The sequence below is a fragment of the Peromyscus californicus genome, unplaced genomic scaffold (genome assembly GCF_007827085.1).
Source record: "Peromyscus californicus insignis strain IS unplaced genomic scaffold, ASM782708v3 Scaffold_17__1_contigs__length_78620276, whole genome shotgun sequence".
NCBI classification, from domain to species: domain Eukaryota; kingdom Metazoa; phylum Chordata; class Mammalia; order Rodentia; family Cricetidae; genus Peromyscus; species Peromyscus californicus.
Genome location: NW_026294469.1, coordinates 3097999 through 3125260, shown reverse-complemented (window position 1 = coordinate 3125260; position 27262 = coordinate 3097999). Strand labels below are relative to the sequence as shown.

At 48.8% G+C, this 27262-nt stretch overlaps 1 protein-coding gene across 1 annotated transcript in view; it reads left to right on the top strand.

Moving 5' to 3' along the window:
• Positions 1–27262, top strand: part of Npc1 (NPC intracellular cholesterol transporter 1) — a 55817-nt gene that overhangs the window by 27331 nt on the left and 1224 nt on the right. Inside the window, exons 8-24 of the mRNA XM_052741537.1 lie at positions 1516–1886; positions 2671–2897; positions 6162–6262; positions 10446–10548; positions 13097–13286; positions 13717–13899; positions 14551–14665; positions 15823–15950; positions 16033–16173; positions 16698–16787; positions 17166–17356; positions 17808–17923; positions 18415–18544; positions 22751–22951; positions 23810–24041; positions 25304–25417; positions 26780–26942. Of these exons, the coding sequence (XP_052597497.1) occupies positions 1516–1886; positions 2671–2897; positions 6162–6262; positions 10446–10548; positions 13097–13286; positions 13717–13899; positions 14551–14665; positions 15823–15950; positions 16033–16173; positions 16698–16787; positions 17166–17356; positions 17808–17923; positions 18415–18544; positions 22751–22951; positions 23810–24041; positions 25304–25417; positions 26780–26942 (2796 nt within the window). The remainder of the gene's footprint in view (positions 1–1515; positions 1887–2670; positions 2898–6161; positions 6263–10445; positions 10549–13096; positions 13287–13716; positions 13900–14550; positions 14666–15822; positions 15951–16032; positions 16174–16697; positions 16788–17165; positions 17357–17807; positions 17924–18414; positions 18545–22750; positions 22952–23809; positions 24042–25303; positions 25418–26779; positions 26943–27262) is intronic.

The following is a 27262-nucleotide window of genomic DNA, read 5'->3' as shown; positions in this document are numbered from 1 at the left end:
AGGTGTGGGACCGTGAGGAGCAGGTGTGGGACCGTGAGGAGCAGGTGTGGGGACCGTGAGGAGCAGGTGTGGGGCCGTGAGCGTGGAGCAGGTGTGGGACCGTGAGCGCGGAGCAGGTGTGGGACCGTGAGCGTGGAGCAGGTGTGGGACCGTGAGGAGCAGGTGTGGGACCGTGAGCGCGGAGCAGGTGTGGGACCGTGAGCGTGGAGCAGGTGTGGGACCGTGAGCGCGGAGCAGGTGTGGGGACCGTGAGCGTGGAGCAGGTGTGGGACCGTGAGCGTGGAGCAGGTGTGGGACCGTGAGCGTGGAGCAGGTGTGGGACCGTGAGCGTGGAGCAGGTGTGGGACCGTGAGCGTGGAGCAGGTGTGGGACCGTGAGCGTGGAGCAGGTGTGGGACCGTGAGGAGCAGGTGTGGGACCGTGAGGAGCAGGTGTGGGGACCGTGAGCGTGGAGCAGGTGTGGGACCGTGAGCGTGGAGCAGGTGTGGGACCGTGAGGAGCAGGTGTGGGGACCGTGAGGAGCAGGTGTGGGGACCGTGAGGAGCAGGTGTGGGGACCGTGAGCGTGGAGCAGGTGTGGGACCGTGAGGAGCAGGTGTGGGGACCGTGAGGAGCAGGTGTGGGACCGTGAGCGTGGAGCAGGTGTGGGACCGTGAGGAGCAGGTGTGGGGACCGTGAGGAGCAGGTGTGGGGACCGTGAGCGTGGAGCAGGTGTGGGGACCGTGAGCGTGGAGCAGGTGTGGGGACCGTGAGCGTGGAGCAGGTGTGGGGACCGTGAGCGTGGAGCAGGTGTGGGACCGTGAGGAGCAGGTGTGGGGACCGTGAGCACGGAGCAGGTGTGGGACCGTGAGGAGCAGGTGTGGGACCGTGAGCGTGGAGCAGGTGTGGGACCGTGAGGAGCAGGTGTGGGGACCGTGAGCGCGGAGCAGGTGTGGGACCGTGAGCGTGGAGCAGGTGTGGGGACCGTGAGCGTGGAGCAGGTGTGGGACCGTGAGCGTGGAGCAGGTGTGGGGACCGTGAGGAGCAGGTGTGGGGACCGTGAGCGTGGAGCAGGTGTGGGGACCGTGAGCGTGGAGCAGGTGTGGGACCGTGAGCGTGGAGCAGGTGTGGGGACCGTGAGGAGCAGGTGTGGGACCGTGAGGAGCAGGTGTGGGGACCGTGAGCGTGGAGCAGGTGTGGGGACCGTGAGCGTGGAGCAGGTGTGGGGACCGTGAGCGTGGAGCAGGTGTGGGGACCGTGAGCGTGGAGCAGGTGTGGGACCGTGAGGAGCAGGTGTGGGGACCGTGAGCGTGGAGCAGGTGTGGGGACCGTGAGCGTGGAGCAGGTGTGGGACCGTGAGCGTGGAGCAGGTGTGGGGACCGTGAGGAGCAGGTGTGGGACCGTGAGCGTGGAGCAGGTGTGGGACCGTGAGCGTGGAGCAGGTGTGGGGACCGTGAGCGTGGAGCAGCTGCAGACCGGATTCCCAGCACCCCATAGCACTCAATACTTTCCCTTCTCTCCTTCCCTCACTCTCCCAGGGGAGGCCTCATGCTGTGACCCACTCGGTGCAGCCTTCGACAGCTGTCTGAGGCGCATGTTCACAAAGTGGGGAGCTTTCTGTGTCCGAAACCCCACCTGCGTCATTTTCTTCTCGTTGGTCTTCATCGCTGCGTGTTCTTCTGGGCTGGTGTTTGTCCGGGTCACCACCAATCCTGTGGAGCTCTGGTCAGCCCCTCACAGTCGGGCCCGCTTGGAGAAGGAGTACTTTGATAAGCACTTTGGGCCTTTCTTCCGCACAGAGCAGCTCATTATCCAGGCCCCCAGCACCAGTGTTCATATCTATGAGCCGTACCCCTCAGGATCTGATGTGCCCTTTGGGCCGCCACTGGACAAAGAGATTCTGCACCAGGTAACCCACCATTTGCAGTCACCGCTTAGCCACGGAGGGTGCAGCACTGTCCTGTTTCTTTCTGTTGCTGGGATAAACACCCTCACCCACAGCCACATGGGGAGGAAGGGGCTTCGATGGCCTACAGTCTCAGAGCGCACAGTCATCACTAAAGGGAGTTGAGCAGGAACTTGAAGGCAGCGGGCTTGCTGGTTGTGAGGCAGGCTTGTGCTCAGCTAGCTTTCTCGTTATAAAATCCAGGACCACCTGCCTGGGGAATGGTGCTGCCCGTAGTGGGCTAGGCCGTCCAACACCACTTCACTGTTAAAGACAGTCCCCTACGGATATGCCCCTAGATGCCAGTCTGATCTAGGCAATTCCTTAATTGAAATTTTCTCACCAGATAACATCTTCTATTAGAAAATGCACGCATATACATAAATGGTCACAAGGCATGTATACATAAAAGGCCAAGGTGGGAAGTGGTATATTTTTGGCAAGGGACAATGTCAGAAGACCAAGAATTTGCTGGGAGAAGGGGGAAGGATGATTTTTGTGTCCAGTGTTGAGGTCTGTTACGGTAATGATGCCTCCTTCCCAGAAACCGCTAACAGGAGCTCTCCATCCCAATTTTCTGTTAAGAGGAGCCATTGGCCCTCACCATGCTGTGGTACAACCTTCCCCCATCCTCCGGAGTATTTGCTCAAAGCATCTTTATCGTCTGAGTTCTCAGGGCAGTGTGCTTGGTGACCATCTAAGGAAGCCTGACATGTTTCTGGATTTTCTTATTTTCAAAATCCTTCAGGTTCTTGACTTACAGATTGCCATTGAAAGTATCACTGCATCTTATGGCAATGAGACCGTGACACTTCAGGACATCTGTGTGGCCCCTCTCTCTCCATACAACAAGAACTGCACCATTCTGAGTGTGTTAAATTACTTCCAGAACAGCCATTCGGTGCTGGACCACCAAGTAGGCGATGTCTTCTATGTATATGCCGATTACCACACGCACTTTCTATACTGTGTACGGTAAGTGGCAGCGGCCATTCTTGTGCCCTGTTGGTACTTGAGAACTTCTGTTGCTTACTCTTTTCATGGGTCTTGAGACCCAGTAGACAGAGCAAGATGTGCTTTGAGAAGCTCGCATTCTAACAGAGGGAGAGCTACCATAGACAAATAAATCTTTGCATTTTGCTTTGCAATGGGGGCATCTGCTGAAAATGTCGTTCTTAATTTAGTACAAACCTTAGACCACTGTGATGCCGCTGAGCAACACAATTCCAGGGGACACAGTCTTGTATCTGGTCTGCCGCTGAGAGAGACAGTTATGTGTGGTATAGGACTGTGGGTGTTGTCCTGTCAGGAGGGATGAGGCTGTGAGGAGAGCACTAAGGCTGAGCACTAAGGCTTGGGTTTTGTGCTGCCTTAGACTGTAGAATTGTTCAGAGGGAAAGAGAAGGAGGGAGCCTGTGGATACCGGAGGAGGAAAGTGTCCGAGCAGCATGAGCAGCAAACGCTGAGGCCCTGGGGTAGGAGCTTTCTCGGGACGTACGGGGAAGAGCAGGCACACATCAGCGGCTTACAGGGTCATCCTTCCTCCTGGAGTTAGGAGTCCACTGTACTTTTCTTGTTCTTCAAATAGAACCTTCTGTCATTAAGCTTAGTTTTAATGCACGCAGCCTCCTTTCAAGGAGGTTCCCTTTGGGAGGCTGTGTGTCAGGGCAGCCTTATAACTGGGATTAGTCATCCAGCTTGAGTGACCTGTGAGGGAGCCGGCTTGTCAGGAAGAGTGACTTGACTCCTGGTAGGCCTACCATCCCTGAGTGCTCTTGACCTGGGCTGGACAGGTGTGTCCAGCTGTTCACCATGGGAGCAGGGAAATGACTAGGTCTCTGATGGGTGTGCTGCTCAGCTTACTTTCTCCACAGTGCAGCTCTGACCAAGAACTCTCGTAACCTTAAACTGTGTCTGTGTTAGATGTGACTGTTCAGCTGCTGGCTGTGTTCACTCCTCAGTGATGCTGCCACTGAGAGCAGGTTGTGGGCTTGAGACGTGAATACACATGTTCATAAGCCTACACCATCATTCCTCACTGTGCAGATGGTGGGACAGAGCTTTGGGTGACTGGAAAAAATTCAATAGTGTAAAATTTCTATATTTGGAGGAAAAACTGGTTTCCTGTGGTACAAATCAAAAAATGAAAGTGTGGGAGAGAGGCACACAGACGTCTCATCAGAGTTGAGGCTCAGGCTCGGAGCCTGCCTGTGATGGCGCTCCGTGAGCTGCATGCCTGTGATGGCGCTCCCGTGAGCTGCATGCCACTGCAGGATCAATCAGAGTTCTGGGAGATGCACTGCACAGCTATGTGCAAAGTGGAAGGAAGAAAGCGGGCCAGACACAGGAAGCAGGCAGGCCAGCCTCCCATGATGGGCGTGGTCAGTAGTCACCCTTCGTGATCTCAGGCCCGTCCCCAGCTTGCACCTTCCTTAGGTGGTGGTTGTGTTGTGCATTTTAACCTCTGTGTGGCCTCTTCTCTCCCTTTGTGGTCAGCCTGGGGGTAAAGGACTGCTCCCTGTAATGCCACCTGCCTCCAGGGCTCATCCTGGCAGCTCTGAAGGGCGATGTTTTTAGAGAACTTCCCAAATGCCCGGCTGAGTTTGGTGATGACTGTCCTGAAATGTCTGCCCAGGCTATTACACAAACCTGGCTGGCCAGCCTGCTTCCTGTGTCTGGCCCGCTTTCTTCCTTCCACTTTGCACATAGCTGTGCAGTGCATCTCCCAGAACTCTGATTGATCCTGCAGTCTCTGGGATAAAATCTGAACCACTCAGCATGGTGCCACTGAATCCTTGTTTCCCCGCACAGCCTGATTCTCTTCCTTTGCAGCCCTGCCTCCTCTCCTGGGAGCCTGACTCTGTGAGCCACATGCTCCAAGATGAGGCTGACCACTCCAGACACCAGCCCCCTGCTTTTCTCCCTGCCTCATGCCTGTTTGCTCCAGTCATGAGCACAGTTTATTCCACTCATGATCCCTTTTTACCCAAGACATTTTTATGGATTCTTAGGTGTAGTGGTATATAAAATGAGTATAGATCAAACATTTACTGGTGGCGCTGGAGAGATGGCTCAATGGTTAAGAGCACTGGCTGCACTTCCAGAGTCTGAGTTCAGTTCCCAGCACCCACATGGTGGCTCACAACCATCTGTAATGGGATCTGATTCACTTTTCTGATAAAGCTTGAAGACAGAGTACTCATATACATAAAATCAATTTTAAAAAAATCTACTGGTGATAAATCATGAGATTTGTTTTGAAGCACTTCTTTGGTATACTTATCATTAAAGATGAAAGCAGATTTACATACTAATGAGGTGGGTGTACTCATTTTGACATAAAGAACAAAATCTTGGATGGACATTGTCCAGCACAGACCATCTTCAAAGCCTTTCAGAGTTGATCAGTATTTTGATTTTACAATGATCAGTGCTCAGAGCATTTCTTCTCATAAATATATGGTATAAAAGAGCAGAGGTATGTTTAGGGCAGTTTTAGAAATTGTTGGAAATACTGACTTAATCCCGAGCCACAAGTCTTTTAACAAATTTTATGAAACTTAAGTATTAGTTTTGAAAATGACACCACTCCAACACAATATGGTCCAAGTCAGTGTATAGTATTATAGTGTGACCCATGCCGGGGAACATCCCGGAGGGAAATACTGGAGGGTTTTGTTCTCCAGAGAAGAGCAGAAAACTGTGCATGGTGACACTCTGCAGTCTGTAACACACAGTAATCTTGAATCAGGCTGCACTTGTTGACGTGTGCTGTGACAGCATGTGAGGTGCAAAGCACACGTGTTCGGAACGAGGGTTGCATTGACGTCACACAATGCAATGTGAGAGGACATTGCCAGAAATGCCTTGATTCTCTGTGCAGTTGGTTTTCTGGTAACTTGGTTGTTGAGCATCAGTCTTTCACGGTTTTTAACCCCCGCCTTTGTTTGTATGACAGCACGAGGGCTCACAAATACAGGTGAGGAGGCTTCTGTATAACTCATCTCCTTCGCCTACTTCGTCCTCATTGCTGCCCGTTCCCTTTACCCGACTGTCCTCACACAGCACCATGTGTCACTGGGCCTGGCTGGTGCCCAGTGGCTTGATTCCCTAGAGGTGGTGACCGATGTCTTATTCAACTAAGGAACCTGAGTGTCTTGGAATGCAGACGCCGCCCCTGAAGTGTTTAGGTTGCTGTGTCTTGGAGGTTCTGACTGAGTTTTTCTGAACTTCTGGCAGGGCCCCCGCCTCTCTGAACGACACGAGTATGCTCCACGATCCTTGCCTGGGTACATTTGGAGGACCTGTGTTCCCATGGCTTGTGCTGGGTGGCTATGACGGTAAGAAGCTGTCAAAGTGTTTACAATTCGGAAATCAAGAAGTCTTAATGTCCCATCTCTTGAATCCTAAAAATATCTCCTTTAGCTTTGGGGTTGAATTTTACTCAGGATTTAAAAGAAGTGAGCCAGGTTTGGTGGTACACACCTAAAATACTCAGCATTCAGGAAGTAGAAGCAGGTGGAAATATTAGTTTGGGACTAGCCTAGGCTACATAGTGAGATCTTGTCTCAACAAAACAAGAAAACAAAAAGAAGTGGGTTGTTTTTTTAAACCAGTCAGGACAGTGACTCAGCAGTTGTTTATGGCCTCTGCTTCCTAGGGCAACTGCTTTTGGGGTACACCTGGCTAGGTAACACCTCCAACATCTGCAGCCTGATCATGCTGCCAGCCAAACAGGTTTTCTCCAGTTGCTAAAGAGGCCAGGTAGCTTTTCTTCCCTCCGAAGGGAGGAGAGAAGCTGTGATCTGTATCTGAGACAGGTTCTGCCTCACCGTCATAAAAAGCCCTTTCTTACACGGTGGGAAAAGAATGATGTCATAACCGGCCTTCCCACAGGGGAAGTGCGTCTGGTTTCTCTCTCTCTCTCTTTCTTTTTTTTGAGACAGTCCTGGAACTCACTCTGTAGCCCAGGCTGGCCTCAAACTTACAGAGATCCACCTGCCTCTGCCTCCCAAGTGCTGGGATTAAAGGTGTATACCACCACCACCTGGCTGGATCTGGTTTCTTATTCCTTCCATCTGAGTAAACTCCAGGAGATCAAAGAAGGGTTGTGTGGAAAGTGAAACTGTTAAAGAACTGGGAAAAACATGAGGGATTTTTTTTTTTTTAAGAAGACTCAAAAGCCACAGAAGGAAAGACTGAATTTGACTGCATAAGAATTCTAAAGTCGTGTGTGAAAGAGAGCGTACAGTTTGTTTTAAGACAAGAGGAAAACTCATTTTTTAGCACCTTCCTGGCCATGGGGAGCTATTTCTTCTCAATGAAGTTTGTTTGCTGGCCTTTCAAAAAAACATTTAAAAAGTAAAAGGCAAGAAACTGCACATACACCTATTACTGTTCATAACAGACGACATTTCTCTATTAATAAAAAGGGCTGTGTGGTGGGAGGGTCGAGTTTAAAGTAGTTGAAAGTTACAAGAAGCAATATAGATGCCAGTGGGTGTGTGTAGGTGTGTGTGTGTGGTCTGTGGGGTGTGTGTGTGTGTGTGTGTGTGTGTGTGTGTGTGTGTGTGTGTGTGTGTGTGGTGTGTGTGGGGGGTGTGTGTGTGGTGTTTGTGTGTGTGTGTGGTCTGTGTGTGGTGTGTTTGTGGGAGGGGTGTGGTGTGTTTGTGGGGGGGTGTGTGGGAGGGGTGTGGTGTGTTTGTGGGGTGTGTGTGTGTGTATGTGTGTGTGTGGTGTGTGTGTGGTGTGTGGTTCACATGGCAGGGATGGGACAGGGTGCATGTTTGTGTGCACAGAGGCCAGAGAAGGGCCTCAGGAGTCCTCTGTCACTCTCCACTTTATTTGAAACTGGGTCTCTCACTGCACCTGGAACAGGCCGCTGGCCAGCAAGCCCCGGCGGTCCTGCTCCACACAATGCTGGGTAACAGGCGGTGTGACTGACCATTCCCACCTTACGGGGATGCTAGGGTCCAAAGTCAGGTCTTCGTGTTTGCACAGCAAGTGTGTCTCGCCTGCAGCCCCCAAAATGACTTCAATTATATGGAGGAAATACTCATGTTCACTTCTGTTTGGGAAGTGAGATCACTTCAGTCTTTGTACCCAATGAACTGGCGAAAGCCACAGAACTGAGAAAACCCTGTTGGTGAAGACCTGCAAGGTTGCCTAGTTACTAGGCTCTAGGCCCCAAGCAGGGATGGCTTCTTCTGTCTTTTGCTCTGGTGTGTCTATAGCACATAAAATAAAACCTGCCCAAGGTCGGACTCGATATTTTGTTTAATACAGGATCAAAACTTTGTAGAGAAGTTTTATCAAAAATTGGACACACTCATAGTTTTGACTCAAAGATGACAGGAAAAAATTGATTCTACAAATATGAACTTTATGTATTAAAATATTTGTAGATAGCCTTTGTAGTCATTTTGTAATTTTTTAAAATTGCAGAGATGTCCACTGGTTGCATTATGCTGGAGCATATGACACTGCACAAAAGAATAAAAGCATTTTCTGTCTTTATATACTGAGACGGAGCAATTTCTTAAGACGGTTTTCTGTGAGTTTTGTTTGTGTTTGGAGACAGGACCTTGCTCTGTAGCTCAGGCTGCTTAGAACTTGACCAGGTGGCCCTGACTAGCCACAGACACTTACCTTCCTCAGCCTCCAAAGTTCTCAGATGTGTGACGCAGTAGGTTCCAGTGTACATAACTTTATACTGTTGGAGAGTAGACGTCACTCTCTGTGAAAAGAAGAAAGAGAATACACGGGTGTCTGCTTGTGTGCGCACACAGGTGTCTGTTTGTGTGTGCACACAGGTGTCTGCTTGTGTGCGCACACGTGTGTCTGCTTGTGTGTGCACACGTGTGTCTGCTCGTGTGCGCACACGTGTGTCTGCTTGTGTGTGCACACGTGTGTCTGCTTGAGTGTGCACACGTGTGTCTGCTTGTGTGTGCACACGTGTGTCTGCTTGAGTGTGCACACGTGTGTCTGCTCGTGTGCGCACACGTGTGTCTGCTCGTGTGTGCACACAGGTGTCTGCTTGTGTGCGCACACGTGTGTCTGCTTGTGTGTGCACACGTGTGTCTGCTTGTGTGTGCACACGTGTGTCTGCTTGTGTGTGCACACGTGTGTCTGCTCGTGTGCGCACACGTGTGTCTGCTTGTGTGTGCACACATGTGTCTGCTCGTGTGCGCACACGTGTGTCTGCTTGTGTGCTCTGAAACTGTTGGCAGCTGGCTGGCCACAGCCTGAGGAGGAGAACTAGACTAGAACAAAAATTTGGAAAGGGGAGAAATTTTTCAATAAACATCTCTCTGCCTACTTTGAAGTTTCTACAGTGCACACACTGTGTCACTAAGAACCACCATTGTCCACACTGTGTCACTAAGAACCACCATTGTCCACACTGTGTCACTAAGAACCACCATTGTCCACACACTGTGTCACTAAGAACCACCATTGTCCACACACTGTGTCACTGAGAACCACCATTGTCCACACACTGTGTCACTGAGAACCACCATTGTCCACACACTGTGTCACTGAGAACCACCATTGTCCACACTGTGTCACTAAGAACCACCATTGTCCACACACTGTGTCACTGAGAACCACCATTGTCCACACACTGTGTCACTGAGAACCACCATTGTCCACACACTGTGTCACTAAGAACCACCATTGTCCACACTGTGTCACTAAGAACCACCATTGTCCACACACTGTGTCACTGAGAACCACCATTGTCCACACACTGTGTCACTAAGAACCACCATTGTCCACACACTGTGTCACTGAGAACCACCATTGTCCACACACTGTGTCACTGAGAACCACCATTGTCCACACACTGTGTCACTAAGAACCACCATTGTCCACACACTGTGTCACTGAGAACCACCATTGTCCACACACTGTGTCACTGAGAACCACCATTGTCCACACACTGTGTCACTAAGAACCACCATTGTCCACACACTGTGTCACTAAGAACCACCATTGTCCACACAAAACATCATTGGCCAGCATGGTGGCGCACGCCTTTGATCCCAGCACTCAGGAGGCAGAGACAGGTGGATCTCTGTGACTTCAAGGCCAGCCTGGGCTACAGAGTGAGTTCCAGGACAGCCTGGGCTACCTATAGAAACCTCATCTGAAAGTATGAGAGGGACTAGAAGAGCAGGAGTGGGAAGTGCAGCAGAGGTCACTGGGCGTCATGTGTTCAAAATACATTATAGACATGTATGAAAAATATTGAAGTAAGGCCCATTATGTATAGTTAATAAAAAGAAGTGTAAAAGAGGAAAATACCCAAGAATTGATGCTTCCTTGTCTTTAGTGGAGGCGGTTCTTCCTGAGTGGTGACTGTCGGAACGCTTTGCGTTTGTGTTACCTGAGCTAGCACAGGCCCGCTCTGTGGCTCCTGCTCACGGAAGGAACTCTAGTGGGAGACCAGCAATGGACTGTGGTTTCTCTGACTTCGCATGCTCGTACTCGGCTCTTTGATGTCACATTTTTGCTTTCTAGATCAGAACTACAATAATGCCACGGCGCTTGTGATCACCTTCCCTGTCAGCAATTACTATAATGACACAGAGAAGCTCCAGAGGGCCCAGGCCTGGGAAAAAGAGTGAGTCACTCATGGGGCTGGACGTGGGCAGTGTGTGCACTTGAGATCTGAGTTATGGGATCGTTTTCACTTGGTAGTAGCTATACTAAGAAGTCTTTGAACAGATTTACCTACAGCAGGCGGTTTAAACAGGTATTTCTGTGCAAGAATACAGACATATTCATACACCTTTGTACAGTCCACTCATTTTGAGTCTTCCATTTAAGGCCTCAGCCAATCGAATGTTCTGTTAGCATAAATACTGTTTCCTTTAGCTGTCCTGTCCACCCTGTCTTCTCAGCCTCTCACCCACAGCGCTAGGCAACCACAAATCTGCCTTTTGTCCTCATAGACCTTACTGCTGTGAAATGTTGTATATGGTTTATATATGTGGACTTTTGTGTCTGGCTTCCTCTGCTTACCCTCATGTGTTCAAGGTTGTCCATATAGTGAACTATGTCAATGCTTTGTTTCTCTTTTTTGTCCAAATACTCCAGTGTATAACCATACCACATTTTGTTTGTGCATTTATCATTGACACACGTTTGGGTTGCATCAGTCTTTGGACTGTTCTGAAGAATGGCTCTGTGCATGTTTGTCTGTGCACTTTTATCAGACATATTTTCATTTCCTTTGGAGACAGACTTATATCCGTAGGAACAGAATCACTGGGTCTTACCATAATCCTGCTTTAATTGTTTGAAGACTGATTGGTGGATTCCACTGTGTGGTGATGCCCATCTGTGCTTGCATGCTTTATCTGACCTTTTCATGCCGGCTGTTCCGATGAGTGGCACTGAGTAACGTTTTCTGATTCCTTTTTTGTGATTTAGACTGTCCCGTGTGGCCCAGGCTGGCCTTGAACCTGCTGTGTAGCTGAGGATGGTCTTGAACTTCTGACCCTCTTGCCTCCGCCTCCCGAGTGCTAGGATCACAGGCTTGCACCACCTGTTTTGCTCAGTGCCAGGGGCAGAACCCAGGGTTTTGCGCATGCTCGGTGGGTGCTCCACCATGGGAGCCAGCCCTGTGGTTTGCATTTTCTTGATTAAAAATCTCAAGCATCTTTTCATGAACTTAGTCTCCATATCCTTTGCCCACTTTAATTGGATTGTCTGTACTTTTATTATTTAGAGTTGTAAAATTCTGATACATATTCTAGGTAGAAGTCAGTCCCTTATCAGATATGTGATTTCAAGATATTTCCTCCATTTCTGTGGTTCTCCCACTTTGTGCTTTTGAAGGTCAGATTTTTCCTTGCATTGCCTTACTTTTCATGTATCTAAGAAGCCATGATCCAACACAATGACAGACTTATTCTTGTGTTTTCTTCTGAGAATTTTATAATGTTAACTCCTCTGCTTGATCCATTTGAATCTTTCAAACCCAGGCCTCTACCCTAGGCAAATGTTTTGCCGTGGAGCTACATACACAGCCCTTGGTTTGAGACCAGGTCTTGCTTTAGAGCTCAGGCTAGCCCTTGACAGCCCTACACTACCACTCCCAGCCCATTAATTCTTGTGTATGGCATGAGGTAAGGATCAGCTTCACTCTGCATATAGCTAGTCTTTAACCATTTTCTCTCCACGGTGGAGTGGTCATGCATCTTCATCAGACACAGTATGTCCGTAGGTCTTGCTGTCATGGTTTTGTCTGTCTGTCTGTTCTATGCCAGTGTCACACTTTCTTTCTTTCTTTTTTTTTTTTTTTTTAAGATTTATTTATTTATTATGTATACAGTGTTCTGCCTACATGCATGCTTGCAGGCCAGAAGAGGGCACCAGATCTCATTACGGATGGTTGAGAGCCACCATGTGGGTGCTGGGAATTGAACTCAGGACCTCTGGAAAAACAGCCAGTGCTCTTAACCGCTGAGCCATCTCTCCAGCCCCTGTCACACTTTCTTGATCGCTGTGCTAAGTTTGGAATTAGAAAATGCGAGTCCTTCTTTGTTCATCTCAGTCTGTTATGGCTGCTTGGGGCCTTGCAATTACATGTGAACTTTAGAAGCAGCTTATGATGTCCAATAAAGAAATCAGATGGGATCTACAGTGGTGTTGAACTTATATATCTGCTTTTAAAACTTTGCTCTATGAGTCTATGTATTCATTAAGCCTGCCATGGTGGTGCATGCCAGTGACCCCAGTACTCAGGCTGAGGCAAAGGGATCACTGAACTCAGAAATCTTAGACCAGCTTGGGCTTATAATGAGAGGTGTCTCTGTAAACAAAACCAACCAACCAGCCAAACAAACAAACAAAAATCAACAAAACTGTGAGCCAATTTTAAACATCTTCTGAACAGTACAGTAGAACAGTAGAATTTCAGGACTGGGGTTACAGTTAGGGGTGGAACGCTGACCTCGGGTGCCCGGGGTCTTGTGTTTGGTGCTCCACACCACCACAAAAGGCAGACCAGTCAGCAGCTGGAATTTGCCCATAGTCTGAGGGCATCCTCCCAGGCTCCTGGGCAGAGTTAAGCAGGATGGCGTTTGTCATAAATGTTGAGACCACTCTTACTCAACTGTCGTGTAGTTTTTAATTAAAAATGTAAAAACTTGTTTACCCTTTAGGTTTATTAAGTTTGTGGAAAACTACAAAAACCCCAATCTGACCATCTCTTTCATCGCTGAGCGAAGCATTGAAGACGAGCTCAATCGGGAAAGTAAGAGTGACGTGTTCACCATTGCCATCAGCTACGCCATCATGTTCCTGTACATCTCCCTGGCCTTGGGACACATCCAGAGCTGTAGCAGGCTTCTGGTAAGTGTGAGGGGCACGTGGGGAGGGTGTTAGAGGCCGTGAATATCTGTGCTAGAAACGACAGTACGAACCGTGGCATGCCGCGTTTCCTAGCCTTACTAATTCACTCTTCCCAAAGCTGCCTCAGGTGTGGTGTCTCAGTGAACATCACGCTGACAGGAGCTTTCTCTTTTCTGCATCTGGGTTCTTCATTGTAAACCTAAGGTTTACTTCACGTAAACTGCGTTTTTGTTTTTTTGTTTTGTTTTTTTCCTGTTTGCCCACGCCATTGCCTGTGAGCACATGAACTTTGTTGCTAGGGAGAAACCTGGAAGTCTTTCTGTGTCCTCTCGCACTGTGCACTGCACGTTTAACTCCTGTTTTGGACAGACCCTGTAACAGGCAGGACAAAGAGCGCTCTCTGATGACCTCTGCCTTTGCCTGACATCAGGTGGACTCTAAAATCTCGCTGGGCATCGCGGGGATCCTGATAGTGCTGAGCTCAGTGGCCTGCTCCCTGGGCATCTTCAGCTACATGGGGATGCCACTGACCCTCATTGTCATCGAAGTCATCCCATTCTTGGTGCTGGCTGTCGGGGTGGACAACATCTTCATTCTCGTGCAGACCTACCAGGTAAATCTTCGTCGCCTCAGGGAGCTCAGACTTGCAGGCTCTGGTGTTTGTGAATGCCTGCCCAGCAAGTACCCCCCACTGCCTGTAACAATACAGACAGCTTCACATCCTTTTCCTCAGCAGCTCCTTGGTGTCTCTGATTTGTTCTGCATATCGTTGGACCAAGAATTTCAGCCCTTTCTTTGATGTGTGGAACATATAGAAAATAAGAATTTGGTATTAAATATCATTTTCACATGTGTTTATAAGAACTGACACCAAGGAAGTCATTTCACGTATGAGGGATGTTAAATTGATTCCAGACACGTAGCAGATTTGTGGTGTCCTGAGGCACCGCTGATGGCACAGGGTCCACACAGTCTGCCATCGTAGAACGTGATCTCAGTTGCCTGGGGTCCGTCCTCGTCTGAGTGGAGACTCAGTGGCATCCACCCTCCTGCAGCCCATGTGCCAACGGTTGTCTGATAGCCCGAGCCCAGGTTGGTGATCTCAGTTAACCAGGCGGAGTGGCTCGGCAGCTCACCGGTGGGCTTAGCTGCTGCAGCTGCTCATCCAGCCACCCCTCCTTTACCCTGAGGTAACACAAGACAGGAGTGAGATGGCGTTTCTGTTACAGAGAAATTGTAATAGTGCATTTTTCTTTCCTTCAAGAGAGATGAGCGTCTTCAGGAGGAGACCCTGGATCAGCAACTGGGCAGGATCCTTGGGGAAGTGGCCCCTACTATGTTCCTGTCGTCCTTTTCTGAGACCTCGGCGTTTTTCTTTGGTAATCGTGCTGTAGATTGTACTCTAGCTTGCTGGGTATTTTGGCCCCAGTGCTGCTCCCTTTTGTGAGCTGTTTCATGTTGGAGTGCCGCTTGCTGAACCGCCATGTCTTGGCGATTGGCGGTGTCTCGGGAGTCAGCTTTCAAGTGCTCTCTCAACTGTGTGTCCCAGAACAGTGTGATGCTGGGATTCACGGTGACAGGGACTTGAGCTCTTCCGTCTCCTCCGCGTCTGGTGCCTGTAGCACGTGTTAGTATCGGGAAATGGCACCCCGCGTGCCCACGGAGACCTTGGCAGTGCCTCACACATTGGCGTCCAGGAGGCTCTGCCTTTGTTTCCAGACGGGCTTCCTCCCTGAACACGCGCTCCCCGGGCAACAGGCTCGTTAATGAGTAGAGCTGCTTGTGGTGCCTCAGTGCAAGGAGCCAGAATGAGCCGGTTCCTCAGGGAGTCCTTGGTGCAGAGCCGTCCCTGAGTAGTGATGCTGCCGGCCCCGCCCATCTCCAAAGTGTCCAAAGAGAAACTGACTCGGTCCTTGTAGAGGCTGGACGAGGCTGGAAGTCTGTGCTGAGGAGACAGTCTCACATTGTCTGAGGTCACAGGCCGCAGTGCCCACGTGACCGCCAGCTCTTACACGGGCCATTGTAGGCTAGTTTAGGTGGCGAGCTTTCATGCTGGCTCCTCGTCGCTCTTCCTTTCTACAGAGAGAATCTTTGAAGCCTGTGGTCTTTACTGTGCCCCGATAGGCACAGGTGCCACAGGGAATGAGCATTTCACTTCTAAGGAAAGCAGTGCAAGTGTGCCCATGGTAGCAGCGGGGACGGAGCCTCAGCATCAGCCCAACCTCAGCAAACTTTACCGTTTGCTTTGGCATCCTCAGGACGGCACACGTCCCATCTAAAGAGGCAGATGCCTATGTTTGTTTCTAGGATCATGTGGCCAGCCCAGCATCACAAAGTTTGATTTTTTTTAACCCCTAAATAATATGGCGAATCTAGATTTTTGTGTAAATCTTATTCCACTATTAAATACTGACAACCTATTAAAAATAGTTTTGATCCTAAAATGATCGGTATCGTGTGGGTCCTATGTGCACGGCAGCATGGCCCTGAGAGCCGCAGTCCTCTAAGTGGTGTGACTGCCTTCCTCTCCCTGCAGGGGCACTGTCCTCGATGCCGGCCGTCCACACCTTCTCTCTGTTTGCGGGCTTGGCCGTCCTCATCGACTTCCTCCTTCAGATTACCTGCTTTGTGAGCCTCTTGGGCTTAGATATTAAGAGGCAAGAGGTAAGTTCCAGGATATGTGTGAGTCTAAAGTCTAGGTCATGTCAAGGGTCTTTCCATATCCTCGTCCTCTCTGTACCCTCAGAAAAATCGGCTGGACATCCTGTGCTGTGTCAGAGGTGCTGACGACGGTAGAGGCATCCAGGCCTCCGAGAGCTGCCTGTTCCGCTTCTTCAAGAACTCCTTTGCCCCCCTTCTGATGAAGGACTGGCTGCGACCAATTGTGGTGCGGACTTTTCTGTGGTTTCTCTGTCTTCTCTCCCTTCACAGGTGTGCCACATGCCTTCTGAGGCTTGGGATGGCGATTCCAATCACTGTTAATACACTGCCAAAGTACAAAGGCAAATAGTACGGTAGCGAGGTCCCTTCTGCGGCTTGTTTATTGTTTGTTTTTGTTTTTTGAGATGGGGTTTCTCTGTGTCCTGGAGCTCTCTCTGTAGACCAGACTGGCCTCGAACTCACAGAGATCTGCCTGCCTCTGCCTCCCGAGTGCTGGGATTAAAGGTGTGCTTCACCACCACTGGGCTATCCTTGGATTTTCTATCTTACTCTAGCAAAGTCTGGCTTTGGACTCGGAATGCAGTTCAGTGGTAGAGTACTTGCCCAGCCTTATGCAAGGCATGGGGTTCAACCTCTAATACTACCAAAAAGAAAACAGTATCATGTCTTTTGTCTGTAAGGTTTTATTTCTGTTCTTCAGTTTATTGTTACATTAGCAATTGGTGTCTTGCCATTTGCTTTTCCTTCCAGGTAGCCGTATTTGTGGGTGTCCTGTCATTCAGTATTGCAGTCGTGAACAAAGTAGAAATCGGATTGGATCAGTCTCTCTCAATGCCAAATGTAAGGCGCTTTCTTTTCTTTAACTTTTAGCTGATGATGAGTCGTTTTCAGAGCGTGTGTGGGGGTGTTAATGCTTGCTTCCGAATGTAGGTCATGTAAGGGGCGACAGTGAACTCCAGGGCTCTGCTGGAGTGGGCCACGGGCCCTATGAACTCACACCGTTCTTCATGGCACAGCCTTAGGGATGGAGCAGCCAGTCTCCTGAGGTCACCTTCTGAGGTCCCCTCTGGTTGGGGCTTAGCAACCGTGCGCACTGGGACCTGGGGAAGAGAGCCATGAGTCTAGGTTGGCGGCTCGGGCTCCCTCTTTTACCTTAGTAGTCTCCATCTCCTTTAGCTCTCTCCAAACGTACTCTTCTCTTCTTTGGTCTTCTTTCAGGATTCCTACGTGATCGATTATTTCAAATCACTCGGGCAGTACCTGCACTCGGGTCCGCCTGTGTACTTTGTCCTGGAGGAAGGTCATAACTACGCTACTCACAGAGGGCAGAACATGGTGTGCGGCGGCATGGGCTGTGACAATGACTCCCTGGTACAGCAGATATTTAACGCAGCTGAGCTGGACGCCTAGTCAGTATCAGGACCGCCTGGTCCTTTGTACTTCTTTTTCTCTTTGATGTGTTTATTTTGAGATAGGGTCTCCCTGTGTAGCCCAGGCCGGTCTTGAACTCGGAGCTTGCCCCGTCTCAGGCTCCTGGGAGTTAGGGCTGCAGACCAGATGTGCATCACCATGTCCAGCTTTGGTCTTTTAGCACAAACAGGCCACAGGAGGAACTCTTGGCCGGAATCAACTCAGGCCTGAAATTTCTCACTAAAAACAAATTTTCTTGGGAAAGTTGCTTTTTGTTGTATTTCAAAAGGTCTGTTAGACCAAGTTTCCTGTGCACAGAGCAGGCTCGTTGGCCACGCGTTGTCACGAAGGTTTGTGTCCAGTCACGCCAGTGCAGCCGTGCCAAATGGGAGGGAAGGGCTGACGTCTCCAGGGAGTCCCCAGCAAGGCAGTCGTTTTCTCTTTTCTCAGCACCCGCATAGGCTTCGCCCCCTCCTCCTGGATTGACGATTACTTTGACTGGATCGCACCACAGTCCTCCTGCTGCAGACTCTACAGTGCCACTCAACAGTTTTGCAACGCCTCTGGTACTTTGATCTCCTTTTCTAGAGCTTTCCTTTTTTTTATTTCAGAAAAATGGTAGCATCCCTTAACCATTTCATTTTGCTTTAATTTGTGCCTGTTGTCCGTGTTGGGGCTGCATCTCCTTCCCTTTGTCAGTATCCTTCTCCTCAGCCATGCATGCACATGTCCTGGCTCAGGACTGCAGATCCAGGACACCGGGTCCCCATCAGGCCTCTCATCTTGTGCAGACTACTTTAATTTTCTCCATGAAAGCTGAGAGTCCTGTGTTGTTTGGTGTTCCTCGGAACAGGGCACCTCCTTCAGGAGGGTTTGCTGGATGGTTTGATGAAATGACGTGGGTCTGACGTTTATTGCACTATGAAATCACACGGAGCTGAAGCGTCTGAAGGAGGGAAGGGTGCAGGAAAGCATTGTACCTCGTCTTAAGTGTTTGTTGTTGCTGTTTAAATCTTGAGGCTCATTTTTCTAATGATTGGCTCTCCTCTGTTGCCAGTGATTGACCCAACCTGTGTCCGCTGCAGACCTCTGACTGCAGAGGGCAAACAGAGACCTCAAGGGAAAGAGTTCATGAGATTCCTGCCCATGTTCCTTTCCGATAACCCCAACCCCAAGTGTGGCAAAGGGTAAGTGCTGCAGAGCCCTGTCAGATAAGCATCCACCGTAGCTTTAACTTGAAATAGGAAGCAGAGTCTGGATGAGTCAGCTTGTGGGAAAGGGCCTCTTCTCTACCCTGTCTCAGCCCTGTAAAAGCAAAGACCCAATTTAAAGAAAACTCATCAGTTTTCAGCAGATCTAATCCTCACTGGGCACTCATTTTCCATGCTGTGGTTCCTGTCCTGACCCTGGGTATGTGGATGGAGGCAGATTCCTATGCATATCATGAAGAAGCAGAGGCCAGGGTAGACACACTAGAGAGTAAGAGGCCCATGGCAGTTCCATTGTGCCAGTGGGTTTAAGGAACAGCATCTCTGTTTTGGTAATGTTGCCACAGTTTAAGGTTTAGGTTCTTCTAATCCCTGCTACCCCAGCCATGTGAAAGTATGAGCTGTCTGAATCCTCAGCCAGCCAGACCACCTGTCTTAGTTAGGTTTCTATTGCTGTGAAGAGACACCATGACCACAGCAACTCTTATAAAGGAAAACATTTAATTGGGGCTGACTTACACGTTCAGAGATTCAGTCCATTATCATCTTGGTGGGACATGACAGTGTGCAGGCAGACATGGTGCTGGAGAAGGAGCTGAGAGTTCTACATCTTGATCCACAGACAGCAGAATGAGATTGTGTCCACACTGGGCATGGCTTAAGCGTAGAAGACCTTAAAGCCTGCTCCCTATAGTGACAAACTTCCTCCAACAAAGACACACCTCCTAATAGTGCCACCCTTTACGTGCTTATGGGGGCTAATTACATTCTAACTACCACATTCCACTCCCTGACTCCCATAGGCTTGTAACAATATCATAATGCAAAATTTATTTAGTCCAACTTCAAAAAGTTCCCATAATCTATAATAGTTTCAAATGTATTTAAAAGTCTAAAGTTCCAAGTCTCTTCTGAGATTCATGCAATCTTTTAACTGTAACCCCCTGTAAAATCAAAATGAAAAATCAGATCACATACTTCCAACATATAATGACACAGGATATACATTACCATTCCAAAACATAGGAAATGGAGCATATTGAGGAAATACTAGACCAAAGCAAGACCAAAAACCAGCTGGGCAAACTCCTGTAGTCAGAAGTTTTCCTGTGTTCCGGCTGGCCAGTGGTCAGGACAAATCTCCCCAACTTGTATCCCCCAAGTAAGCACACAGAGGCTTATATTAATTATAACTGCTTGGCCATTAGCTCAGGCTTATTACTGACTAGCTCTTACACTTAAATTAACCCATAATTCATATTTATGTTTAGCCACATGGCTTGGTACCTTTTCTCAGTTCTGCCTTGTCATCTTGCTTCCTCTGTGTCTGGCTGGCAACTCCTGACTCAACCTTCCTCTTCCCAGAATTCTCCTTGTCTGCTTGCCCTGCCTATACTTCCTGCCTGGCTACTGGTCAGTCAGCATTTTATTTATCAACCAATGAGAGCAACACATATTCACAGCATACAGAATGACATACTAGAGTACTTCCCCTTTTCTGTCTAATCAAAAAGAAACTTTAACATAGTAAAATTACATATAACAAAACAGTTATCAAGCAAGAATTACAGTTACAATATCTAGTCTGTTTGTATTTGGCAAAATTAAAGAAAATAGTCTATCATCTATCCTATCTATTTGTGAGTCTAAAGTTTCATATCTAATTTATCTTTTATCATGACTAAGGAAAATTATAACTATCTAGTCTTCAACTACATTCAAGACCAGAAGGATATAACATTACCTAAGTAAGCAGGAAGTGCATTGTAAGCAACTTCCAAAAAACTAGAATGACAGAGACAGCTGGGTTCCTGGACAGTCACCCAAAATTTGTCTGCAATGTTGGGGCATCCATCTTCAGCCTATAGGCCTAGAGTCTCTTAAGTTGCTTTTCTCTGTGTCCTGTAGAATCAACACATATTCACAGCATACAGAACGACATCCCACAGCAAACTCCAAACTCTGCATCTCCATGTGATGTCAAAATGCTCTCCAGATCTCCAACTCCTTTTAGCTTTGTTGACTGCAGCACACTTCTTTCCCTTAGGCTGGTTCCACTCCCTGTTAGCATCTCTCCTCGGCAGTTACCCCACAGCTCTGGCATCTACAGCATCTTGGGGTCTCCAAGGCAATCCATGCTTTACCTTCAAAGCTTCACACAGTGGCCTCTGTAGTCTCCGTTCAGGGACACCCCTGACACACATGTGGCCTCTGTGGCCTTCCTTGGTCATGGAGGAAGATTCCATAACCTATTTCTTCCATCCTTGACTCTAAAGCCAGAACCATGTGGCCAAAGCTGCCACGTTCTGCTGCTTGCTGGGGCTGGGACATGTTCCCCTTGTTCAATTACATCTTTACCAGCTTTCTGTTTTCCATGGTTTCCTTCACTGCCTAAGCTTAGCTGTGCTGGAACTTGATCTGTAGAACAGGCTGGCCTCATACTTAGAGACCCACTTGCCTCTGCCTCCTGAGTGCTGGGATTAAAGATGTGCATCACCACACCAGGCTCTAAAACTTTTTCTTTAGTTCCTTTTCACAAGTTGGAAGCTTACCTGGGTGGGATCTTGCCCTGAGGTCACCACTCCCTTTATTACATTTCTTTATCTGTTTATCTCCTTGGCTTAGCTCCATTCCACTTATGGTGGCCTTTTTCTCTTCAAATTGTACATTTTGTATTTTTCCTTTCTCAGCTTGCTCCTTTTCATTATAAATCCTCTTTGAGTTAACACTAGTAATCACACAACAGAGTCTATACTAGGCTGTTTTGAGATTTCCTCTGCCAATGCAATTAATCCAAACTCTTCACTTTAGGCTCAGGCAGACTTTTCAAGCAAGGGCAAAAGGCAACTACACTCTTCACCAAAATATCACAAGAACAGTCTCTAGGCCACACACTAACATTCCTCTCCTCTGAAACCTCTTGAACCAGGTCCCCACAGTTCAAATCACCCTCAGCACCCCTGTCTTCCATGCTCCTACTAGTATGGCCCATTAAGCATTGCTTAAAATATTCCACTGATTTCCTGTCCCAAAGTCTAAATTCCTCCAAAGAAAAGCATGGTCAGGCCTATCACAGCAACACCCCAGTCCCTGGTACCTACTTCTGTTTTATTTTGGGAGCCTATTGCTATGAAGAGACACCATGACGGTGGCAACTCTTATAAAGGAAAACATTTAATTGGGCCGGCTTACAGTTTCAGAGGTCTAGTCCATTATCATCATGGTAGTACATGGCAGCATGCAGGCAGACATGGTGCTGGAGAAGGAGCTGAGAATTCTACATCTTTGATCTGCAGGCAGCAGGAAGAGAACTCAGACACTGGCTAATATCTTAAGCTTAGGAGACTTCAAAGCCCACCTCCACAGTGACACACTTCCCCCAACAAAGCCACACCTTCTAATTGTGCCACTCCCTGTGAGCTTACAGGGGCCAGTTACATTCAAACTACCACACTGCCCATTACCCACATGAACAGGAACATGTGGGCCCTTGTCTGGTCCAGAAAAAGTAAAGATAAGAGGATTGATTGGGAAGCTTTTGTAGGTGAAAGCTGAATACCACATGTGTGTGGTGTAACTCACATGATGTGCTTGATTTTTATAAGAATCACATTTGAGCAGTCTTCTTACTTGTGTGTGTCATGTCTGTTTTGAGATTTCTGCTAGTTCTGGTGAAGACTACCTCTAAAAAGTAAGAGAAGAGTAGATCTTAGAACTTGCTTTGCCTGTGATTATCGAGGTTATTCTGGAATTTTCTTCCAGAGCATGGGAGTTCTTTGCAATTCAGTTAGAAAGTAATAGCCAAAGTAGTGTAGTGTCATGCCAAACACCTCACTGGCCTTGACCCATTTCGCACTCCCAGCCCGTGGGCATGTGCTGGTGAGCCCACTCACAGAGGGGTTGTTGGGGCTGAGGTGAGGGGACTCTGCCAGCGTGGGTTCGAGTCCAGGTCCTTGCCCTTCCCTGTGAGAGCAGTACCAGGTCAGCTCTGCATGATGTTTGGTTTTGAATGGAACCGGATGGGGAAACAGTAGCGCTGTGCACCACACAAACCGCAACAGGAAGACAGTGAGGCAAAGCCTCCTTCATCCTCTGACCTCCGAGGGAGGTCACCCAGAGTGCTCATGTCCTACCCTTCTACTGCTCCAAACCATAGCCTTTCTGACACCCCTGACTCTACCTCAGGGGACATGCTGCCTACGGTTCAGCTGTTAACATCGTCGGAGATGACACTTATGTTGGGGCCACTTACTTTATGACCTACCACACTGTACTTAAGACCTCCGCTGACTATATTGATGCCATGAAAAAAGCCCAGCTTGTAGCCAGTAACATCACAGAAACCATGAGAGCTAAGGGGAGTAACTACCGCGTGTTCCCGTACAGGTAAAGCACGGAGGGCTATTTGGGGGTGAGGTGGGGGGGTGGGATTGCAGAGCTCTAGCTCTCATTCTGACACCTGCTGTACCCTTAGCCAGGAGTGGTGTATGTGGGGCATTTGAGGTGAGCAAGGCCAAGATCTGGAGCATCTTCGATGCTCTGGGGACCACGGACGCCAGATTTAGTGTGCTGCCCCAGCCCAGAGAGACACATGAAGTAACATAGAGCAGGGACACAAGGGACATGCCAGTCATGCAGTGAGCAGCTGGCAGGGACCTCTGCCTGCTCAGGACCCGGGGTAGTGCTTTGATAGACTTTTCATTTGCTGGGGTTAGAGTTTTTATTTTCTAGTTGCTGCTGCTGCTGCTGCTTTTCCTTGAAAGATAAGGAAGGTGGAGCAAACAAACGATTGCTTTTCTCACACAGTAAGCATGATCTCAGTTGAAGAATGGCAGCCTCTCTGGGGGCAGCCTCTTTGTGTGGCTCTTCGGAGTGCATGTCCTAATTCTCAGGCAGAGCTGGCTAACAGTGTCACAGCCCAGGGTGGTTCCCAGAGCACCCTGGATCATTTGTTTCTTTTCCTAACAACCAATGGAATTCTTTGGGAGTGTTTATGAGGCAGCAGGGAATTAGTCTTATAAGTGAAAACTGTAAGTAAACACACGTTTGCAGTTAGTTTCCGGTCGTTCTTTGGATGTCAGTGGCTATCAAAGATAGTTGGGTGGCTCTAGGTGCATCGTGCCGATCCAGGTGGTTTCCTGGGGTGTCTGTTACCTTTCAGCAGTCTCCTCACTTTGCAGGGTGGTAGGGTAGAGAGGGATGACCCCAGGAGTGCGAGCTCTAACCAGCTACTCTCTTCCCCAGTGTGTTCTACGTCTTCTATGAACAGTACCTGACCATTATTGACGACACCATCTTTAACCTGAGTGTGTCTCTGGGCTCCATATTTCTGGTGACCTTGGTGGTTCTGGGCTGTGAGCTGTGGTCTGCAGTCATCATGTGTATCACCATAGCCATGATCCTGGTCAACATGTTCGGTGTTATGTGGCTGTGGGGCATCAGTCTGAATGCTGTTTCCTTGGTCAACTTGGTGATGGTGAGTCCTGCCCGACTCTGACGTTGTCCCTAGTTCCTGTGACCTTGCATGAATTGTTCCTTGGGTTTCATGTAAGTTCCGAGAGGGCCTGGAATGCTGTGGCTGCCTTTTGCTCTTAGTGCACAGGGAGAGATGGGACGAGGGCTTGAGTCAGGCTGGCACTGAGGGAGCACTGAGAACATCTGGAGTGGAAGCTCACCAACAACGTCCAGGTGGCTGAGGCAGGAGGCTTGCAAGTTCAAGGCTGCAATCTCCTCTCCTTCTCTTTGCAGCTGTAGTGAGTAGGGTTGTTCATGGTGCTGTGACGTGAAAATGTGGTTCCATGATCTAGTGGGGGTGCACTGTCTCCATCATTCAGAAAGGACAACAAAGCCACGTGACCTGGTGTGATGGCACACACTTCTAATCCCAGCATTCAAGAGGCTGAGATAGGACTCCTGCAAGTTCGAGGCCAGTCTCAACCACACAGTGAGTTCCAGACCAGCCTGGACTACAAATTAAGATGCTGTCTCAAAAACGAGAAGCAAAGGCTGGGGTAACTCACTCAGTGTGGTAGAGTGCGTGCACAGGATGATGGATCCTGAGTTCAGTCCCCGGCATTATGGAAGCTCTGGAGTGCACACCTGTGGCCCTGCACCGGGGAGGCAGAGTAGGAGGGTCAGAAGTTCAAAGTCCTCCCTTAGCTACACAGTACATTTGAGGTCAGCCAGAACTAGATGAGCTTCTGTCTGAAAACCAAGAAACCTGTAGCCTACCGACATCAAGCCGCCCGAGTTGTACTTCCCGGGTTACTCTGTAAGGCTTCCCGTAGAGTTGCCAGGTAGTTAGGAAGTACTGGAGATGTAGCCAGCATGGTGGGCACACCTTTAATCCAGCACTCGAGGCAGAGGCAGGTGGATCTGAGTTCAAGACCAGCCTGGTCTACAGAGCAAGTTTCAGGACAGCCAGATTACATGGGGAAACCTTGTCCCGAAAAACAACAACAAAAAGAAAGTATTGAAGACATGAGCTTGAAAAGTATTAATGAAAGGTAAACATTCAGATAAGAACACCTTCAGAGTGGTAACGCAAAGGAAGGAATGTGCTGGCACAGTGGGAAGAACAGGTAACCTTGGAAAGTTTCCAGAAAAGTCCATCAAAGCCAAGATGCTGTAGTTAAGTGGAGCTCTGGGTAGTGCCCAGAGGACTTCAGAGTTTCCTGCTGTAGTTGGGGGAATTTTCAGCTGAAAAAGATCTGTTCTCACAGGAATGCTTTATTTCAGAGCTGTGGCATTTCTGTGGAGTTCTGCAGCCATATAACACGAGCATTCACGATGAGTACCAAAGGCAGCCGAGTGAGCCGAGCGGAAGAGGCGCTGGCCCACATGGGTAGTTCTGTGAGTATGCTAGGCACCAGGAGAGGTGGGGCCTACAACAGGGGTGCCTCTCAGAGACTGGCTGCTTCTCAGAAGACACACAAATTGAGTAGGTAAAGCAGAATTTGGATCCATTCCTTAAATGGCAGCTCCCAGCAATGACAAAATTTCAGTTCACTAAATAGCCGGCTGCATCTTGAACAGACCTGTAGCTCCTCAGAATTGTCCTTGTGTGGTCTCTTATAGGCAGCTGGATGGCTTAAACAGGACACTGAGGAAATCTAGACCTGAGAGAGCCGGACACCAGCACTGTGTGGTGACGGCAAGGATTTCCTAAGTTGCTGCATCCACTGAGCTCTCTTGTAGTTGATGCCTGGAGGTCTTTGATGCAGCTCTTTATCCCTCTGCTCCCCTCTGTCACTTGGCCGCTGCAGAAAATATTAGTAGATTGAAAACTTAAGCATTTGCTTTGTAACGTCAGATACTTAAACTATTTCCCAGGCCAGTAAGATAGCTCAGCAGGTCAAAGGAGCTTGTTCTGCAAGCCTGGTTTGGATCTCCAAAACCCACGTCAAAAAAATGGAGAGTGAGAAATGACTCCACAGAGTTGGCCTCTGAGCTCCCATGCATGCTGCTTGCCCACCCCCACACCGTAATCTTTTTACATTTAGTTTCCGTTAAGAACGTGTCTTGGTTCAGATATTGCGTGATTTGAACCAAAAAGCCAAGGCCACTATAGTTGAAGGTAGAAGACAGTTTTCCAGGAAAGCATATCGCAACTACCTTCTGACCTTTTCTAAGATTTTTTTTTTTCAAGACAGGGTTTCTCTGTGTAGCTTTGCGCCTTTCCTGGGACTCACTTGGTAGCCCAGGCTGGCCTCAAACTAACAGAGATCCACCTGCCTCTGCCTCCCGAGTGCTGGGATTAAAGGCGTGCGCCACCACCGCCTGGCCTTTTCTAAGATTTTTATCCAGGGCTGAGATGGCTCAGCCAGTGAGGTGTTTGCCACACAATCACAAGGACCTGAGTTTGAATCCCAGCACTCACATAGGAGGTGGGTGCAGTGGTACACATCTGTAACACCAGCCCTGATAGATAGAGGGGTGGATCCCTGCAGTTCACTAGCCAGCCAGTCCAGCTGTCTGAGCTCCAGTTTCAGAGAGATTGTCTCAGCACATAAGGTGGGGAGCCACTGAGGAAGACACCCAAAGTCAGCCTCCGGCCCCCCACATCTGCACTCACACATCCTCAGATAACACGTGCAAACCATTTTAGGTAGAGAGCGGTGTCTCAGCAGTTCTGCAGCTGCCCCACACCCTCTGGACACTGATGCTCGGGCAGGTTTGTGTGACAGTGCTAACAGGTCATTTCTCCCTCTTCAGGTATTCAGTGGAATCACACTTACAAAATTTGGAGGGATTGTAGTGTTGGCCTTTGCCAAATCTCAAATTTTCGAGATATTTTACTTCAGGATGTACTTAGCCATGGTCTTACTCGGAGCCACTCACGGATTGATATTTCTTCCTGTCTTACTCAGCTACGTAGGTAAGTGTGCTTACTTTTCCCAGGCATGGGAGAAAAAATACTGCTAAAAGAAAATTGTATTAGCTGAGCATGGTGTCAGAAGCCCAGTCCCAGCGCTCGGGATCCAGAGTTCAAGGTCATCTACAGCGAGTTTGAGACTAGCCTAGGCTGAAAGACCCCCGACTCAAAATTGTTAATCTTGAACTGTGTAGTATTTGAATTTGTACTGATGATAATTCACACTGCATACAAAGTTATAAAGGGAAAGGGGAAAACCTCCCCAGGACTTCATGGTTAGCTAGATTCTTTCACTGGGCATTCACTGCTGTTTGTTTCTGGAG